The following is a 21,289-nucleotide window of genomic DNA, read 5'->3' as shown; positions in this document are numbered from 1 at the left end:
TAGTGGATATTCATGAGTGACAGTCCTGAAGAAGAAAAACGTACCCAGTTTTTGCCAGCCAGTTAATTTCATAGCTAGAGTACTTCACTTTTCATTTCCAGTGCAGATTCTTGAAGAGGGGACAACTGTTGAAAACTAATTGAGAATTCATGAACATGAAGAACAGAAAAAAATAACTAAGAAAAAAGGGAGACATATTTGAGTGTTTGCTATTCCAGAGGACAGCAAATCCTCAAATTCCTCAGAGTTACCTGATGGGAACACACAGAGAACTTAATCCTCCACACACATATTTGATGAATTAGACTACATGCTGAAGGGTATTGGACTGGTGCATGGCTATCTAAGCACAAGTGGCACCCATGTAATATCATCAAGAAAGTACACTTAATGTAGAAGTTTGTTTTGGCCTTATGCAAAGTCGTGCTACTGTTTCCTGAGGCATGACAGCAGACATTAAATGAATAAATCAGCTTTTCCCCCTTAAATGATAGTCTGGTTAAGTGATTAAATGTGGAGTGAAATGGATTGCTTTGCTGATGGCTGGAGTCCAGATTGAGTTGTTGAGCTGAGCTGGGGGACATGAGCTGAGGGTTTGTGCTTCAGGTTTCAGGCCTGGTTTTGCAGAATCCCTAATGGGCCATTCAAATTCAACAGAACTCAGAACAAACAAACCAAAAAAGTCTACTGACCTCTAATTTAATAAAACATTAACAGCAACAATGGAAAAGGAAAAGCACGTGTTTCCTGTCCTACCTGTCTTCTTGGAGGGATTGACAGACAACATTCAACCTCCACAAAAACAAAAAGCACTGATTATTTTCATAATCTAGTTCTTCTCATCTGGCCTTCGGAGAAATACGTGTGAAAGAGACAAACAAGCGACACAGTTCCTCTGGCATTCGAGACTTGGATGGCTAACTCTCAGTCTACAGGCTGAATGTAAACATCCTGTTCTGATTTGAGATGTTCCTGCTCAAACTCAGAGCTTCAGACTGGGGGGGAGGGTCATGTTGTTCTGTTTTCTTTGGGAATGCTTCCTAAATCAGTGCACAAGTAATGAAATTGTCCTGAAGCTGATTCTCAGTAGGAGAGAACCCTTGAGCCTGCTTCTTCGTACTCCTTACACAAAGAATGTTCTTGAGTTCAAGAGAGTACATGTCACAGTTCAAGTTACATCAAACACATGAAAAATTCTTTCAGAAATTCAAGATGATTCCCTTTATTATGTAATGTCCAAATGTGAAACATGTACTGTGAAAAATAAAGAAAGGGCCAGTGCTTTTCTCTGTTTTCTGGTACTTGATCAGTGTTCTGAGCCTTACCATTTTCAGTCTTTTCTACCTGAGCATGTAAAGGCCACCATAAGAATGACTTTCGGTATGGCTATTAATACCTTCAACCCTAGATTCTGACTTTATTGTGGACTTTATAAAGCAAAGGACCTTTCAATAAATAATTCTACTGATCAGATTTCATTTCTGCTATTGTCCTAAGGGGGTAATAATACTTTTGAGGGAAATCAAGATGCACTGCTTTGTGTGGTTAACAACACAGCTGCAATTCACTACACTGAAACACAAGAGTACTCACAATTGAAGGCCAAAATCATGAAGATCACATGTGTAGCTGTGTGCCAAGTCACACTGGCACAACTCAAACACAATTAGGGACCCCAGGCTGATAATGCAATTCGCTGCAATCAGAGCAATTAAACATAGCTTCATCGACAGTTAACCCTCTTTCCGGGAGCAGATGAGCCTGCGACTGCACTATCGATGCCCCTGAGTGTTCATTTTGTGTTAAATTAAACAACACAGGGTGAGAAACTGACTGCTACCATTAAAGCCACTGGTGCTTAAGTGGGACCTGCACAGCGGCCATGCTGAGAGAGGTGATGAGAATGAAACGCACTGCTTTTTCAGTCAGAGGCCTCAGGTCAAGACTAGATACAAACACAAAATTCAAACCGAGTTCTAGATCAGTCGAAATGTAGCAGATTTTCGTTTGTTGCTTGTTTTACAGAGCAAAATAGCATCTAATTACTTGAAAAAATGTAGAATATAAACTAATATTCAAGCTAGATGGACCATTGTCTTCAGAGATAATTGGTGTTTAAATGGTCATGGCATTTCACAGACTGATCCTGTGAAGATGTTGAAGGAAAAAAAAAAAAGAGTACATAATTAAATTCTTATTGCCCAGTGGATACTAACTGCTATTTGATACATTTTATTTGCAGTGAGTGAGTCTCCAACAGTGGGATCCCTTGAGTGTGAGGCTTCAAAAGACATCAAATGCATAGCCCACAGCGCAAGCCTTTAAAAAGCCCCTCTGCTCTCTGACAGAGCCAGACATCTTATCCTGCACACAAACATACACATACACGTTCAGGCTCATGAGTGTGTTCACACATACAAACAAGATATGCAAACATAAACACAGGACCACATTAATGGTATGCAGTTATTATGAAAAGAACTGAACTTAATGGCCAAAAAAAAAAACTTTGGATGTTTATTGTTTTATTGCTGTATGGGATTGCTGAGAGGGAAGAAAGAATAAGTCGTTCTTTGAATGGCCTTTTTCTTTGACCGACCTGCAGTTGCGTTCGGCAATAGTCTGGGCATGTTCAAAATATATCAGTTCTTTATTTACTACAATATGAAGAAGTGATGTGTCAAGGATTTGCATACAGTGTGCAAACCTTTTGTGACAGCTTAAAAAGTCTGGTGCCTAAAACTTGCTCCATTTTACTTTCTGAAGAGATGTCTCACCTTTACCTGTCTATCAGAGCCCCATCCTGTCTGAACATGCTGGTACACCACACCCTCCATTCCATATTTTCGCTCTGATCCACACAGCAGCATTCAGGGATGCTCTTTTGGAAATTAGATTAAGGACAGAGCTGACGCAAGATGAGGAACAAAGCCTAAGCGAACAAAATATAATTGGCTAAAAAAACAACCCTATTCCTACTCCTATTCCTACTTTGAAGCTCAGTGCTTTGGTTAGTTTGGAGCAGTTGCAGTCATTCTGAAATACTCTGACATCTTACAGATGTCAAAACAGCATGTTATTAAACAATGGTCTTACACGCAGAAACTTCACCAGTAACTCAGCCCATCATGCTGACAGGCAGCATAGTGTAACTGATCTAGTGAAGAGGTCAGTGGAGGAGGCTGCTTTGCAAACATAAAGATGGGTTGATATGAGGAGACAGTGACCCTGGGTGAAACTGGAACAAGCACCGAATATTATGACTGTTACATAACACTTTTTACTTGCTTGGTAGCGTCACTCATCTAGGATGGCTTGAAGACTGGCACAACATATGCTGCTTGGAGCCAGATCAAAGAGTTAATTCTCATGGGTGAGGTTGCTTGGTCATGCTGTGAAATACCCTTAAAGTCCACACTGGCAATATCCTTAATTATGCCAGCAGAGATTCCTGAGATGTAGCAATCTGGACAGCCTAAGCTACAAAGATGAGAACAATTTTGCCGAACCCAAATAACGCCCCCCCTCCCAGTACAACCACAGCAAAAATATAAGTTTCTTTTTAGCCGGTGTGGTTTATTTGGTACAATATCTAGTATATGTATGTAGAAAAGTGTTCTTAAAGAACCTGAGCACTCTTGAATGAGAGGGAAAAATGGAGGGAAAAAATAAAATGTAGATTTATCTTCTCCCCAGCGCGGAGAGGAGAATATGGCATATCAGTCAACTATGTTAAATCATCCAGTACATTTTGCTCCGGTGTGACTCGGGGCCCCTGTAGCTGTGGACTTCATTTTCATCAGCTTAAAAAATGTACTGGAGCAGGCATCCAGAGAAAGCATTACATCTGGACAACACAGAGAACAAGCATAAATCTCCTGAGTCCACAAGCAACCTTACATCTCAAAAATGGAGTAAAGTAAACAAGCATCTCCAAATACTGGAGCAATGATCAAATAATTTTGTCTCCTTGCTATCGTAAACAAACAGCAGGACAAAGAAACCGTGAAATGTAAAAAAAAAAAAAAAAAAAGATGAAGAGGCAAGACTGTGATATTTTCCATGACAGGTACACATCTGGTCCTGCTGTTTATACAGAGAGAGGGACAGAGAGAGAGACAGATAGATAGAGAGAGAGAGAGAGAGAGAGAGAGAGAGAGAGGGAGGGAGGGAGGGAGGGAGGTTTGCTACAGACACTTTAGAGACAACAAAAATAGACGTTCAACCACGGAATAGCAATTCACTAGACATAATATCATCAGTAATCATGCTACTTTTCCAATCTGGGTTTTAGTGTGGTTTATTGGCTGATGTACCTGAGTGCTTACCCACAACAAGGTTGAATTAAGTAATAGCAAACACTTCATTACATTCACATTACATTTCAATTCAATCTCTGAAATGAGGTCATAGAAAAATATTAGCAGCAGAACTCAAACACCTACAACAGCAAATCTGTATCCACTTATAAAAATTCAATTATGTGTTTCCAAGCCAAGCAATTTCAGAAATTTGTCCTAGCACAAGCAGTACAGTCGTTGAACAAATGGAGTGGCAGCATTCAAAGATTACTGCTTACAACACTCAGTCACATTCATAAAGTATCAGCTACACTGTACTGAAAAAATATAGAAACCAATTAAACAGCTAAAACAGAAAGAGAAAATATTTCAGCAAAGTGTTTATATAGAAAGCAATGTTTATTTAGAAAGCAGCTGCCTCTATGAACTAATCCATATTTTAAAACAAAATTGTTAAAAAATAAATCTAAATGTCTCTTTTAAGTCAAAAATGATCAAATGTACTATGTATGTGCTGAGCTTTTGCTTCTTTCAGGCAACACTGTCAGGGCAAAAAGAGTAGTATTTAAACAACAAACTGCTGTTTTCTTGGAACTAGACACTTTTGAATTTCAACTAAAACAAACAAACCACTGTCCTTCACAGGCCAATCTGTGTCAGCTGTATTAGAATGGCTCGTGCCTCATTACGGTTGGGCATTGTTTGTCAGTCTGTTAAGCCCAACAAGGTCAGGAAATGAAATCGCTAAATCTCCTGCGTAACACGTCTGAGGGGAATTATATGGGTGGAGATGGCATTTCAGGTGGTTTATCACCATTACATCACCATTACATGTGAAGCAGCACTACACATATAGGCCTGTGGATACTGGGTAAATACCATAAGATGGGTGTGGCATGCAGAGAGTTGAGTTGAAGTAACACCCATTAATACTGAGTAATACAGTTTGATCTGAATGAGGTCCATTGTTCGACCTGCCTCAGAGCAGGGTATAGCATTTTAACTGTATTACCAAAAGTTTCACAACATTTTTTTGTGCCTGTGTACTTGTTTATTGGAGGGAAAAAAAATCAGACACACTTTCCTATCAGTCCCTGCCCTCCAGATGGAAAGGAAATGCACAAAATCATTGGTGGTGGTGGAGGGTGGAGCATACTTTTGTTTTGAAGTGCAGACAAAAGACAGGCTGGCCAGGGAGAACAGAACTGTGCGATTAGTGCATTCCTCGCCAGAGCTCTGCTCCACCAGCAGAATAGCAAGCATGCCTAAACCAAAAATAACAGGACTGACAGGAATTCTGAGTACACATACACACTTTCTCTCTCCATCACTAACACATGCACTTTTGACTTACTGCGGTTCAGTATCACCTGCATTTACATATAAATAAGTGTGTGGAATGCAGATGCTATCTCTCACTTTTCAGCGCTCTATTAGAGAGGATCAGTGCAAGTGATTTCCTTATAGACCTCACTGGCTTGTTCTCTCAGACAGAGGCACAGCTATAAGATTGAAATGGCCCTGTGTTACCACAGAACCATTACTGAAATCCCACTATCTCCCACTCGCCTTAACCTCCAAGCACTGGTTGAAGGAGCAGTACGAGAGCACAAATGACTGAGATGATGGAGGTTGCCCCTGAGATAACACCAACCAAACCTTCCTGCTTGAAAAAAAAAAAGAAAAGAAAAGAAAAATCCAGAAAGATTGCATCGCTTGCGGTAGCAGCTCAGCTGACAAATTTAAAGCTGACACGCAAGGTGTGCAATGAGTCACATGTTCCAGGAAGCTCTGGGGTACACAAAGTCTTAAGGTTTTCATGTGCCATCAGTTCCTATCCACACAGAGCAGATAGACAACTTCCATCTGTGAGGCAGAGCAGCTCACCTTGCTTATCTAAACTTTCCCTGAGGAGAGCCGCAACTCAGATGTCAAGCGATCTGCGTCCTCCGTTGTACCAGAGCTCATACATCTGCTTCCACATCCTAAGTCCTAGCCTGCAGAGGAAAACCATCAGAACGGTGCAATAAAGTCTATGGTTCTTTTGAAAAGGCCAGAGTGCCCAAGGTGATCTGGGAGAAAAGAACTGTCGGTAAGAATGCCTTCAAGCCATGTGTAATGTTTGTTATTCATGAGAAAACTGGGATCTTTGAGATCAATCACAACACCCCCTCCCAAGCCGCCCCAGCAGAAGGGATGTTGCTTTCTGGACAAACAACTGTCCACGGAGTTAAAAAAAGAAAAAAAAAAAGGCTGTCATTCTTTCCATGGCCTGGACCTCTTGTGCTATCACTGTTTACTCAGTGTGTAGAACTTCCACAGTGGAAAGCATCAGTTTCTTTGCATAAGAAAACTGAGACTGGGTTGGATGGGACTCTGTAAAGGGCTACATAATGGTAAATTGCAAATGAGGCCTCAGGAATCCATCTGGTACAATATGATCAATGAATAGTGCATGTTCAAGGTCATGATGATTAAAAAGATGATTCTAACCATCTTCCGTTAGGTTAAATTCTGTGTTAAAGGAACAGTTCACCAATATTTCATTTTTTCTGAACTACTACAGGGTCAGAGGAAACACGGTACAATGTTTTCTACCCAAAAAAAACCATGCAAAAATAAATGAAAGAAAAAATGTTATTTATATATAATGCTGAATGTGTAGCACCAAATACCCCTATTACTTCCAGTTGAGGAGACTAATGACAGGATGTTGGAACAAATATATCAAAGCTCAAAGATCATGTCAGTTCTAATTTTTGCCAAGGTGAGAACACAATAGTGAAATATTGATGTTGATCGCATTGCTGTATGTTGTTGTTTGGCAAGAATAAAAAACAAGTGAGAGATGGAAAATTTGTCTGTAGGGCAGCCACGAGTCTTCAAGTTCATTTGAAGCATAGCATATCCTTAATAATTTATTCAACATAAAATAAAATAGCAATATCCTATTTTTCAGCCAAGGCAACATTTCAAATGAAAAAATTTAACTCATCACAAGCATTAGCTGATGAAGTCTCCACATTTTGCATCCATCCCTATTTTCAGGTTGTGCACTATTGCCACTATTAGGACATACCTAATAGTGTCAAGGCCAATTTATACTTCTGCATCAAATCGGATCAGCATAGCCACATAGCTAACACCTACGCCGTAGCCTGACGCGCACCTCCCCAGAAATGTAACTACACGACATATACTGCAACAACTGGGATTGGACCAAATCAAGGAGAGGATAACTGAGGAAAGTCCATAAATATTACATTTGTACGACTCTTCTTCGCCACATTACATAGACTGGCAAGCAGCAGCAAATTCACGGAATGTACACAGAATGTGCAAAGAGATGGAAGAACTTGATGGACAAGTAGACCTACATTCGCCTCCGAAAAAGGTACTGCGTTGCAGTGATTTCAGTAAACGTAACTGCTGTCCAACATTTATTAGCTCCAAGTCCAACATAATCTGCTCAGTTTCAGTCGCCATTGGTTGAAGTACGCGAAGAAACTCAACACAGTGACATAGCGTTTTGACGGTATAATTGCAGAGCAATGCGCACACACACCAGCGCACAAGTATAAATGCTCACAACACACTTGCATAATCTACTGCTCTGGAGCCTATACAGAAGTATATCAACCTTTAGTTTAACATCAGTTTAACTACATGTCCATTTTTTGAAGCAATTTGTTTGGTTTTTAGATAGGTCGCATAGCCAGTGACATTACCAGTAAAGCAGCTGGACACAGGGAGAGTAAGTTCTGTTCCCTAAAACTATACTTACTTGCTTGACACCCAACAGCTCCACAGGCCCCCTGAGAAACTGTTACAGTCCCAGGTTGAACACTAAAACTATACAAGAAAGGTGTATCTCTGAACTGAGATCCTAAGGCTAAAAGACAACACATGCACACACATATACAAGGGTACATTCTTCTTAAGAGTCACATTTATCAAGCTGTGCTGATATGCAACCAATTAAAGCCTTGATGTTTGAAACCAAAGTAATCCTCTACATGTAAGGGAAAAGGGAGAGAGAAACGACTGGAGTGGGAGGAGGGTGCAATTCATCACGGGCTGTCAGTGTAGCCATGTAGAAACATGTTCATCAGATTAATGTGACTAAGGCAACAGTCCAGCCCCAGTACTGAGATTTAATTACCTGATAAGGCAGTCACTTCATGGGTTTAAAATGGAGCCAGCACCCCTTACTGAACACAGGAGAGGTGATTAAGATCATACCTGGATGTCAAACCAATATCATTTTACCTCAGCAAAATTTTTATGAAAAGCCCCCTCGTAATCAACATTTTTCAGTATCACAACTGCACTAGCAAGACGAACAGCCTAGATCCTGTTAAAAAATTACTGTAAGTGAGCAAATATCCTTAATCATTTTCTTTTATTAAAATGTGACAAGATAAAAACAGGGAATACAAGTACAAACAAATGGAGTTCATTGAAAGTCCTTATTCAGTTAATCTGTGAAAACGGTGGCATGGAAATAACATAGTGCCATACAGTGTCATGAAATTGTTGGCATGGAAATAGCATAGTGCCATGGTGAAGTAAAATAAAAAAGTTTTCACCAATTTCATCACCTATACTGCCACCCAAATATTAAACAACTTAGTGTAGACTGATAATGTATGTAAAAAAAAAAACAGAGCCTTAAGGATAGATGACAATAAGATCACAACTACGTAATGGCACTGTAACCTCAGTGGAATGCCTTGTAAGCCAGTACAGAAAAGTAAACATGGGTGGAACCTCTTTATTAAGAAAGGTGTTGGGAAAACACAAAGTTTAAGCCTTCACTGTGATGTAACTCTCACTGATCAGAGTCAGACTTATCCTACAACACAGAAAATCATGTAGAAAAGTGGATGTAAACACCCACTGCCCAAAAATGTTCTAAATGATTTGCAGTTAGGCTAAAATAATATTCATTCAAATGTAACGTTGTTTTGTAACAAGCTGAATGGCTGCACCTGCAATAAACACTTCAATACCTTAGGAACCAAAATATATAAGACAAAAATAGCTTCCAAGATTCAAGTTGTCCAGTACTCCACCTTAATTGATTACAATGATGACAAAAGATCAAACCCCACCTATGGATGCCACCATACCTCACCTCAAGCCTACCAAACATACAATATGCAAAGTCAGTTCTCTATGACAATCAGATTCAACTGTTATTGTCTCATACCATAGTGATACTAAGATAACAGCACTTTGGACCCATGAGATGCTGCTGTTCTTTGGCAAGAAAACATGAAAAACATGTTATCATTGGTAAAGCTTCAGGGGATAAAGGCGTATCGTTGTGCAGAGTTAAGAATAATGCAACAGTGCGTAATTAACAGAAATGAAGTATTTTAAAGAAATGTCAGCCGGCAGGATTGGATAATGAAGTGGGAAGCTGCTTCATGCAGCTGAGGTCTTTGATTGGTGAGGAACTCCCTCAGTATTTTCCTCTCAAACCTCCTATAAATCATTTTATTCCAGTAGTTTGTATTTTCAGTTGTAGGAAATAGCAAAGAGTAAATATGCTTGGAGACAGGTTTAGAGTCCAGGTGTAAAAAGGGTGGGCATGAACCCCAATCTTGTTTGAGTTTCAAAATGTGTGAGCCTGAATGTCACCAATCCTAAATCTCATTTTAATCTTAATCACTTGAAGGTAAGGCTTCTAAAATGCCATTTTTCATCTTCCACATTTTCTTATCTAGGAACAACAGCATCTGGTGGATAGAGAATGATATTATTATAGCATAATCTCACACAAAGTCAAAAACTGATGAGAAAGCAACGCTGCAAGCCACTGCCATAGTGTAAATTATGTTAAGGTGTGCAGTGCTCCATAGGTTAAGTTTTGGCATTTCCTTAGGTTCCCTGAGCAATAATAATCATGAGTAAAGATTCTGGGGCAAACCAGTTTGCTTCATTTTTCAAAGATTAAATCAATTTTTACAAAATACTGGAGTTTACAGGACTACTGTTACAGGACTGCTGCTAAGCTCACCTATCCTTATACAGATCACTGAAGAACAATCTGAGATGTTGGGTCTTATGGTGGATGATTTGAGATGGAATGGTCCAGAAAGAATGAGAAGGAAGTTGCATCTCTATATGTGATCTGCATAGTCTCAAATCTATCACTATACACATCAGTCTAGTGCGTCAAAAACAACTTCATAGGCTACATGGCATTCCAATCACTGTTCCAGAGGAGGATGAGAAAACAAATATGAACTCTTTCTGCCATAAAAGTCAACAATGATGGGATAGTTCTATCATCCAATCTTTTCATCCAATTACTGAATAGAATTTGCAAGGACACAAGCTGTACCCTTTTGACAGATGACACTACAGTGTTGGCTTGCTTTTAACACAAGAAGAATGGATATTGATGAATCCATGAGGAAAAACTATTGAAAATCAGTAAAACATGATACAACACATGAGAAACAAGACAATGCACCTGCATACTTCACAAGCCAATGAACATTCCAGCCTCTTTCTCAGATTTTCTCGCTGTTAATCTCCAGTTCAGACTGAAATCATTGGAGCACGTTTACCATGCCCAGAGGGGTATTCTGTGTATGGTGGCCATTGTGTACAGTCATTAACAGGCTGTGAGTCACCTTCTATTCATTTCTGGTTCTAAACCACATCAGCCAAAGGGACTGGTTAAAAAGGTGAACCCTATGCACCTCAATTGAGACATGGACAATACAGCTCTCTGTTGGCATGGTAACAATATAATGACATGCCAGGATGTTGCTATAAATCCTACAATAAAAGAAAAAGAAACAAATTTTATAATACCTTTTAACAGTCTGCTCACTCATACTAGGGTTGCTGTGAGTGAATGATCTAAGAGTAACATGCAAGAAGCAAGAGGTTCATTTTCAAATGTTACACTGACCACATCAAAAGGGTGAGTGGCGGCAGTCAATTTAGCTGTGGCAAATATCCTTGTAAAAAAAAAAATTGTAGGATATGTGTTCTTTTGGATCAACACAGTAGTTCTAGGGACTGTTGATAGATTCTTTGTGCTCACTTCTCTCAGCTAAAACATAGTGAATCATTCAAATCACAATCCAACAGGAGAATCATAAATGTTACTTAAGTACTCTATGCTGGCTACAGCATAATGCCATGTCGTTAGTGCATTCTGTAAGAACACCACTAACAGAAAACCATTAGGCAATTTATTTTCCTTGTTCTACTATGACATTAGGCATTGCCATTGCATTAAACAGTGACTGTTAATGTAAATAGGACCGGGAACTACTCTGGCAATAAAGAATCCCTTTACAAACTAATAAAAAGTGTGGAACATTTTACACTTCCCAACAGATGTCAGCCATTCAGTCTGAGCAGTTAGTATTTGAGCCATGCAGCATCAACTTTGTCATCATACACTTGAAATCCTTTTATAAAATCCTTTTACGGCATCAACTTTCTCATAATACACTTCTGTTTGAGTATAAAATTTGACACTGATTGCAAATCACAGCATATTTTACACTGACTGAAACATGTGAAACTAGGGCTCCATGGGTGGTTTTGAATTGATAAAGATCCCTTTGTATCTTTCTCAGTGCCAGAATGCTGAAGTCTGTTGACTCTAGATTGGGTGACCTTTCAGTTTGACAAGAAAGATAAATCCTGCCTGAAGGACTGAGGAAGTGGCTGATGCAACCCTCTGTTCATCCTGATCTTGAGCTGTCGAGGTTTTCTCCAGGAATGAGAGACACATACAGAGGCCACACTCATGTTTACACATGAGTCTAAACCACACAATAAGGGAAAAGCATCAGATAAACAAACAGCCACTTTGAGGACTGTGGGACTTGTATGGCAAGTCTCATGCAAATCATTTCAAATGACAAGCAGGCCTGCAAAAAGCAGCACAAAAAAGGCAAATGGGAAAAGAAAAACCCTAAACCAAGAACACATAAATAAATCATGCATATCTGAAGGTTAAGAGTCATCCAAGCAGATCAAAGAGGAAGGACGGATGAGGTAAAGAGGAAAAAAGAGACAAGACAAAAGCAATGCAAACCAAACGGTCTGAATCAAGGAGGATGTCTTATGATGAAAATCTAATCCGTCACACCAAAGTGGGGCACTTCACTGGTCATGCATCTTATACAAGGTCAGGCTATTATACAAGCAAAGGCTAACACTCACAGAGCCAGTCTCATACTGATCCTCTCAGTTCACCACTTCAGAGCTTTCAGCTGGAGAACTCGCAATTAAAGAGAATGCCCCTCAGATAAGTGTCACCTCATATTTTCAGCCATAGTCCAGAGACAGACATCTGTGCATTCAATATTCAAATATGTACTCACTTCAAGCAAAATAAAATAATAAAGCATCAGCGACAAAGATAAACAGGTATTGCTGAAATTAGGTCTTATTTTTGTCATCACATGAGACAAAGGAGTGGTGGGGATGCGGGGAATTCCCAGACTAGCACTTTGACCTAAACTTGGGCTAAACAAACAAGATGCTTCATTGACTTGGCTGCATGTTGTACATTGCAATGCCTCCCACTCCATTGCAAGGACAAAAAGTTGCCCATCTGGAATGCCTGTGTTGTCAATCATTATGGCAGAGTCCATGGCAACCACTGGTCAACTGGCCTGTACTTTCAAACTTGTCATTAGGCCTACATTGGATCAGTAAAGCCAAAAACGGACCAAGAAAAATATTCTTTCCAATTAATTTCTATACAGTTCATTGCCTTCATGAAGAGCATAGTCAAGGCAAAACTGACTCATTGTTCAAACTCCATCAAAAAAAAAAAAGTGCTATTTGAAGCCACACCCAAATAGTTAGGCTATAGTTAGCCCTGTTTTAAACTGGTTCTGAGAGTGCTATCAAACACAGTTCAACATTTTGAAGTCATTTCATACTAATTCAACAGCCACTACCAAAGAATGAAAGTGAAACAGAGCTCAGTCAATGTCAAACTGACGACGGCATGCTGATTCCCTGCAATGCTCCCTGCAAAATCTGCAAATTTAGTATAAATGTACTTTCCTGTGAACTTATAAAAAATATTTCAAAAGTGGGCAGAAGCATCTACTGTTGATGCTTGTCCTGCGTGTTAAATGTAAAAAGATGTGCTCTATAAGTAAAATGGTAGGTAGATAGATAGATAGACAGATAGATAGATAGATAGATAGATAGATAGATAGATAGATAGATAGATAGACAGACAGACAGACAGATAGACCAACAGACAGACAGACAAACAGATAGCCTACCACTCTGCATCATCAAGATATCTCAACAAAAAAGTTCAAAGGTGTAATGTATTTTGTTTGCATCCACTAAGGTGAAGGGGCTCTACACTCAAGGAGGAATGATTGTGAACAATTAGCTGAAATCTGTCATTTCTGCACCTTGACTCTGTTGTCTTTTGAGTCAGTGAGTCTCCTACATCCAAACAAGCCTCTGGGGTGGAAAGGGAGTGGCCTTCAATGTATGAAACTTATACTCATTGGTTACATTATCACCAAAACTCCAGTGAAGAGCAAGGATAGACTACACAGAGACAACAAAAAGAATTTGTACAAAAGATAAACAAATACATAGTCTGGGAGTACTGCTAGCCAGTTGAGAAATGAGCAGGAAAAGATTATAGAGGTCAGCCTCCTCTACATGTGAACACAGGAGAGAGCTACACACACTGAGTGCTGGCCAATCACAGCTTTTTATCAGGATGCTGCAGTAGACTCATTACAGTGATGCCAAGCATAGGTAAAAACAGCTTACAGGGCTTTTTCTTTCCAATACTGTGCAATGTGAAATACACACACATACATGCACAAACACACACAAAGACACACACAGAGGGAGTTCAGTCAGGTTCTGACTTCAAAGGAAGGCCCTGTGGCAAGAGGGCATTTCTCCTAACCACCTGAGTATTTCCTCATTCTGTATTTGATCACACTGTTGTAAATATCCCTGCCTCATGTATGTGGGCTGCTAAGACTCATATTTTTTTAATTCAATCTGCAGTGTTTGAAACTTACATTCGCATAAAGTTGAATCTATAATGATTTCATTCATGCTATGGTTTGTGAGAACACTCTGTGTGTGGATCAGAACAGAATGTACAATCACAATTTTGATGTTTGTAGTAGTTGAAAGGTGTAGAATAATAGTGCAAAAGCATGAGCACATACTTAAGATTCCTGAAGGTTTTTCCCAAGTATATCATATTAGTTTCCTCAGTTATGCACATACAAAAGTAATGTGTCTTTAATGACTGAAAGCCCTACTTAAATCCTTCAGCATGCACAAGAATGTGCACTTCTGAGAAGAAAAAAGCCAAAGCAAACCTGAGTATAGCTACATTCTTTTAACCAGTAAACCACTGCTACGGTATTGAATACTTTCATACCCATGGTAAAATTAATCAGTTACAGGGTTTTTTTTCATTACTTTCCTTGCTATATTCTTTCTACCTATCTCTGTACAGTGCTAAGTTCAAGAGCTGCACAAGAATTTATCTGAGGTGAAAGTCTAAGTGAGGTATCCATGGTGATGTAAGACACAGAAGATTAACACTAAGTTCAGCAGTGTTGGTGGTGGCCACTTCACTTTGACTAACCACAATAATCAACATCATTCCACTATTTATGTGGCTTGCACTGTACAGTCATTTTGAATGTCAAGGCACATCAAATTTGGGTTTGGTGAAATGAAACTGTGAAATTTAGGGACCCACAGTTGCACCCTCTTACACTCAGCTGGGCTCAGAGTAAGGGTGTGTGTGTGTGTGTGTGTGAGTGTGTGAGAGAGAGAAAGAGGGAGAGAGAGAGAGACAGAGAGTGAGTGAGTGAGTGAGTGAGTGAGTGAGTGAATGAGAGAGTGAGAGAGAGGCAGACAAGAGATCTGTATTATTCTACTGTAATGAATATAAATGGACAGGCTCCCAAATGCCTAATCACGCAGAGTGGCCTGATTACCGCTGACTCACAAATCCTCCCAAGCACCACAGAACAGACAGGAATGTTGAACAAACAAGTTACATTTACACTTTCCCAAAGCAACAAATGGGTTTCAGTGGGGTGGCTTCAGCAATCGGGTACAATCCAACAGCTCACCAGACAGACTATAATCCCTTTCCACTGCTGTGCTACACAGAGCCCTCTTAGCTTGTGTATTGCTGTGATGGATGAACAGTGAGCAGCACTGGTCAAACTGATAAGTTCATAAGCCAAGTTTGACTGACTAAGATTTGCTGAATTGTTTTGTTTTTAAGATGGGATGTATTATTTATGAGAACATGGTTTTCAACATCCTGGTGAAACACCACAGAAAGTAATAATGTGATTATCATCACTGTGATCTGTCTGGTATTCTACCCAGTACATTTACAAGGCCTCATGAAACAGGCCAAAAATAAACAGATATTAAACAATTTTTTTTTTAAATAATGTGCTGAGACATCAACCATACTCAAATGTTGTGGAGTAAAACAATCACAAGAACACTCAACTGCCCTCCTACTGATTCTGCTTACCTTGGGTTAATCAGTTACAAGTCAGACGCAACAACTGCGTCACTTTAACACTCATGGAGCAGTGAGGAGTTTCTCGTGCAAACAGAAAGTACAATCCAAACGGATAGACAGTAAAGGTCTATTTCAGGGGTTGTGTCCACCATCCCCTGTCAAACTCCTGAGTCACAGTCATCCAGCCAGCCATCCATTCATATCCCAATGTGCTCTCTCAGCTGAAATCCACTAATCTGTAGGCTATAGTAGGCTATAATGTAGCAATGCATTCCATACTGTTGAGCTAAAGTTAAGTTAAATGTTGTTCTCTTGCAGCATCAGTAGTATTTATGATAAATCTATGATTAATCCTACTTACATGAAGTCGGGATGGGCTGTGATCTCTGGCCATTACCAAGTCTGTTAATGTGGGTACTTACAATTACAGTGGAAGTATTAAAGGGTACAATAAGACATGGCCATTCACAGAGCCCTGATATAAGGGCTGAGATGACTATTTAGACAGAGGGTCAGTTTCTTTTTTCCCCCCTTCTCATTACATTCCTTCTCCTCAATTAAGTGTGATGATTTACCCTGACAGCTTAATGGGTGGTAGAACATCATGCTTCACCAAGTGAGAAGCACTTAAAAATGAGAGCTGATGTTTACACAATGTTCCTAAAACAGCAGAAAACACCAGTTACACTGCCCATTATGCAGGAAACTACATTTCTGATGTGTTAAGAGATCATTCAGGGAAAGGTGAGGGGCTTTCCTGCATGCCTTGTCCTGAGTCATTCTCAGCTACATGCCTCCCTTCCCCCAAACGGAACCATGACATCGCTTTTGGGAATGTCTCTATTCCAAGACACATTTCACACCAATGTGAGTTGCATACTCGTAAACAAATATATGGAGGCCAAAATGTCTCCATATAAAACAGTAGCTTTAGTTACTCTGTGGATTAGGGCAGAGCTTGGAATGTTGTTCGCGCAAAAACAACAAGAAACAGCCTATTAGTCTCTGGCTCACCTAAGGCTATGACTGCATTTCACAGGTATTTCCAGTGATTATGAAGTGGCCTTGTTTGGAAAAAGAATTAAACTAAAGAACAAAAAGAAAACATAACTAACTACATAACTGGATAACTAAGTTCTGAATAAGGTCCTTCAGCCCTTTTTCATTCTCCATGAAATTTTTTATGAAGAGCCAGTTGGGCAATTAGTTTAATGTCCATTTGGACAAATATTGTCTTTAATATCTCTATTCAAATAGATTATTAAAAATCTATATTCAAACAGATTATTTACACACTGAGTCATCAAAAGTGACAGAGTGACACACACTCACACACACAAAATGTGTTTTTTGTTTTTTCCTGTTCCCAGAATTTTATAAGATTTTGACTCTAAACTTTTGCATGTTCTACATGCTGTATTATTAGGTGAAGTAACCCTGAGTTTTTTTTAAAACAGGACAAGTACAGAGGTAAACATTTTTTATCAAATAGCATCAAATGATATGGTGTTCATTTACCGGCCCATCAGTTAATTTAATTGTAATTAATAAACTTCAGTACACCTGCCAGCAATACCGCTAATACTAATCATCATCGTCATCATCATCATTATCATCATCAAGGTTATCGGGCCTCAACTCTAGCCATGCTGCATTTCCAGAGTGAACAGAACATGGTGGAGAAGTTCCAGAGAGAAATGAGACAAGAAAATTAGGGATAAGAGAATAAGGGAATAAGAGAGATAAGGTCTTCATCTTAGGAGTAGCCTGCTCCTACTATTAAGCTACTGCTGCAGTTGGATGTTCTTCTAGGCCATGAGAAAGTGTTTTCATAACTGCAGAGGCTGAAAATAATCAGTATTGCTGCGGTGTTTAAATGTTAAAACCACCATGCAGGGTATACCCTGGGGTATTTATCCACAGTGTGGGATAGTTAAATAATACCCTCACACAAACCTCTATCACAGCATGTCCCCTCTGCTCAGATAGTCTACTTTACCCCTCATTGCGAGCACTGTGTAAACAATGATTATTAGGGCACCATTGGTGCTAACACACCATCTTTAAGAAGAGCCAAGATAAGAATATCTCTTTTGATTCAATTCCAGCATTTCTCTCAACAGAAAATGGAGAAATATGGTGTGTATTTGTGTGATCATAACATGGCTTCAACATTCATCTCTTTCAGGGACTACAAGAAGAGAGGACTGAGGACCAGAAAAAAAATCCCTGGTGATAAATAATCTTTTCCAGATCTAAATCTCAAGAGCTCAAAACATTTGACCACATCCAACCAAGAAAGAGACATAGATTTCCACTGTAAATTCATTTCGAGCAAGTTCTTCTATTTTTCATATCACACTGTTTATACTGGCTTCTGAGTTCAGCCTGGAAAAAAAGAAAAGACACTGAACTTTAATCTACAATTGGTTCATGAACATGCTGAGGCAAAGCTGTGAAACAACAGGCCTTGTATTTACCACCACTCACTTGTTTCAAATGACTCAAAATGAAATAAGTTCCATGTTTTCACTGCTATACAAATCAAATCAAATGAAAAACATAGGCATGTGAAGAAAAGGTCAGTTCACTAGAGATATGCCTTCACTAAGGACAGGCATGAAATAGAGTGGATTAATGCTCCAGAATGCCATGCGCTGAGAGAAGTACAGAGAAAAAAAAAACCATGGTATTTGAGGGCCCATTTTAAGTAGTTAACTGGTAAAGCTGCTGACATACATATATCTTGTCATATCTTTTCAGAGCTACAGATGAGAAACTGAGAAAGTTCAGTGTGTTTTCAAGTGTGCCGACACCAGCCCTTATCAGGCAGATCCAGCTGGGACAATGAAATAATGTTGGAGCGCTGGAGTAGAGTGGTGGAGGCTCCATAAAGACCTCATAACTCACAACAGGTTGTAAAACTTAAACGGCAAAACAATGGGCTCCATCAAAAGGCCCTGAACCACAGCAGGCCATCAGGAAGCAAACAGACACAACAGCACAAGAGTGAACTTCCAAAAAACTAAGAGCCCACACACTTATTTACTGCAGGCCATACCTTCTCAGCATACCATATGAAGGGACTCAGGGCTAAATTCCTCTAAGGGTCAGTGTATTTCATGGGGTCAAAGGTGTTCAGACACACACACATACATATCCTATCAGAAGGGTGAGACTTGGAGTGTAATAGGCAAGACCTCTTAAGAATGTCAACAGTTCTGATTAATGTGGGCAAATACGGAGCATCCAGCCTAGTGTGTAGAAAATATTTGCACATCACAGTGAGGCCTTGACTATTGTCTTATGTAGTCACTGTGCATCCAGTGCCTCTCTACTACCAACATACTATATACACATTCTCATTTTTCAAAAAAACCCCACAATCTCACTTGTTTGTAGCTCCAGTCTACATACCATGTGTATTCTAAAAATGACAGGGTGTCAAGCATAGAAAACAAGCAAAGGAGTGTTAATACTGCTGCAGCAACTAACAATATGGACCCCTAAGCATCCAGAGGACATTTTGCTTCTTGGAATGGCTTAATCGTTTAATTTCATGATTTGTGCGTATTTTTTATTTGTCCATTCAGACAACTTCAATCTATATTTGGTTGTCTGGGTGTTCATTTCCCATGTCCCGGACAGCAGACAAATATTAATGTCAAGCGCTGCTCCCACAATGAATATGCTACCTTGAGACCAGATATTACCATTTTTTCTATTTACAAGCCCTGAGAAACCATTGTGCCTGAGTGTGCATATTTGGTATGACTGTTCTCAGACTGAAGCCTAACATTATGGTTTGGCTCTTGACTAGTTCCCAAACTACTTAACACTGGCAATGCACAGAGCCTAATGACAGGATGTCTTGAGCCAACTGAGACACTGGTCGACTTCCAAGAGAAACTATCCAGAGGGCAATAGTCATTGGCTGGCTGGCAGGGAAACATAGTCAGAGCTCCACTATGCACAGTATGTGGCTTTAAGGAGTTAGGTCAATGTTATAGCATACCATAAAGTATGGTTCAACATGTTTTCATCAGTGTCTGGGCTTTAATATAATGTGCTGCTGATGTGAGATGATTTAAGTGAAACAACAATACTACGGTTCTCCACACAATTCCAGCATACTGAGGTAGACTGCTCCATGTTTGTCCAACCCACTTCTGTAACATTTTTCACTAAGATTACTCAAGTATGCGCTCCAGTGCATGTTCCTTTTTTCTCCATCATTATATGTGCATTTGCTGTTTTGTTCAACAACAACAACAAAAAACATTTAAATATAACACATACTTGGAAATCATTACAGAAGAGAAGTAAAAGATTCCAGCTAATACAATATGCCAAAACCTTGTTCAGAGGATTTCATGAAGCGCTTACAAGGTCATTTTTTGCCTATTTTCCACACATAAACGTTAAAAAGTCACTAAAGAATGCTGCGCAAAGATATTAATGTTATTAAGTCTATTAATGCCTTACAGAACAGGTCTGAGACCCCGTCTGAAACACAGTACATCACACTAACAGGGAAAAGGAAAAAAGTTGAAATTTACCTCATTGGATGGTATACTGACAACACCTGTTGATCTCCGCTTCTCTCTTAACTTTCTCTTCTCTATTTGGCCTTTGCCTTTCCTGGCACTAGGACCAGAGCTCTTCCTCTCCTTGCCTTTGCTAGGTGTGGGGCTCTCCTTTTCACTGTCATTACAAGCAGTGGGGCTGGTATCAGTCTGAGGAGTGCAAGGCGCTTTCTCCTGTTGCGGTGCCTTCTTCAGGTTTCCTCCTGAGATATCGGTTCCCCTTGCGGTCGGTGCCGGGTGAGGGTCATCCTCTGGTCTCCTCAATGCGGAGGATGAGGATGACCGAGCCATTGGATAGGATGAGACACAATTTACAGGTCCTGAGCTCCCGCGATCTGGATTGCCGTTGTTGTTAAACTCGGTTGGAGGAGTTGTATTGCGGGCTTCAGTTTTATTGCTGTTGGTCCCATGAGATGTAGTGGTTGAGACGCTGCCAGTACACACGCCGGTGGCTGCAGCGATGTCACCAAGCATTTTTGCTCTCATTTTCTCACGTTTTGCCTTCCACTCTTCCAAAAAGTCCGTCGTTGCGTTGGATCTAAATCCACCCGTTGCCATGTTCCCTTATGCTGTTCAAGGCAAAGTTCAATTGTTTCCTACTGCTGAGTTTGTCTACTTTGAAAACCTGACCGCCCCTCACAATAACTTTGTTTTTCTTTCACTCAGTACCACCACATTCCTCCAATATAGAGGGGAATGTTCCAAGAAGGGACACGCTGGGCTAAAAGCGAGCAAGAACAATAATACTGTCACTACCAACAGTTAAACTTTTGCGAAAGTGAAAACAATTGCAACATACGAAATAGAAATGACAACGTTTGTACTGATTAATCGGATAGCTGTACCACTGCAGTTTGTTT

The 21,289-nt window shown here is 39.8% G+C and overlaps 1 protein-coding gene across 1 annotated transcript in view; it reads right to left on the bottom strand.

Moving 5' to 3' along the window:
• Window positions 1-21,289, bottom strand: part of pawr (PRKC, apoptosis, WT1, regulator) — a 47,010-nt gene that overhangs the window by 25,383 nt on the left and 338 nt on the right. The window contains exon 2 of the mRNA XM_030783402.1: window positions 20,403-21,150. Within this exon, the coding sequence (XP_030639262.1) occupies window positions 20,403-20,987 (585 nt within the window). The 5' untranslated portion in view covers window positions 20,988-21,150. The remainder of the gene's footprint in view (window positions 1-20,402; window positions 21,151-21,289) is intronic.

The sequence above is a fragment of the Chanos chanos genome, chromosome 1 (assembly GCF_902362185.1).
Source record: "Chanos chanos chromosome 1, fChaCha1.1, whole genome shotgun sequence".
Classification (NCBI taxonomy): domain Eukaryota; kingdom Metazoa; phylum Chordata; class Actinopteri; order Gonorynchiformes; family Chanidae; genus Chanos; species Chanos chanos.
Note: the sequence above shows the minus strand (reverse complement) of the source record. Positions and strands in the feature narration are given on the sequence as shown.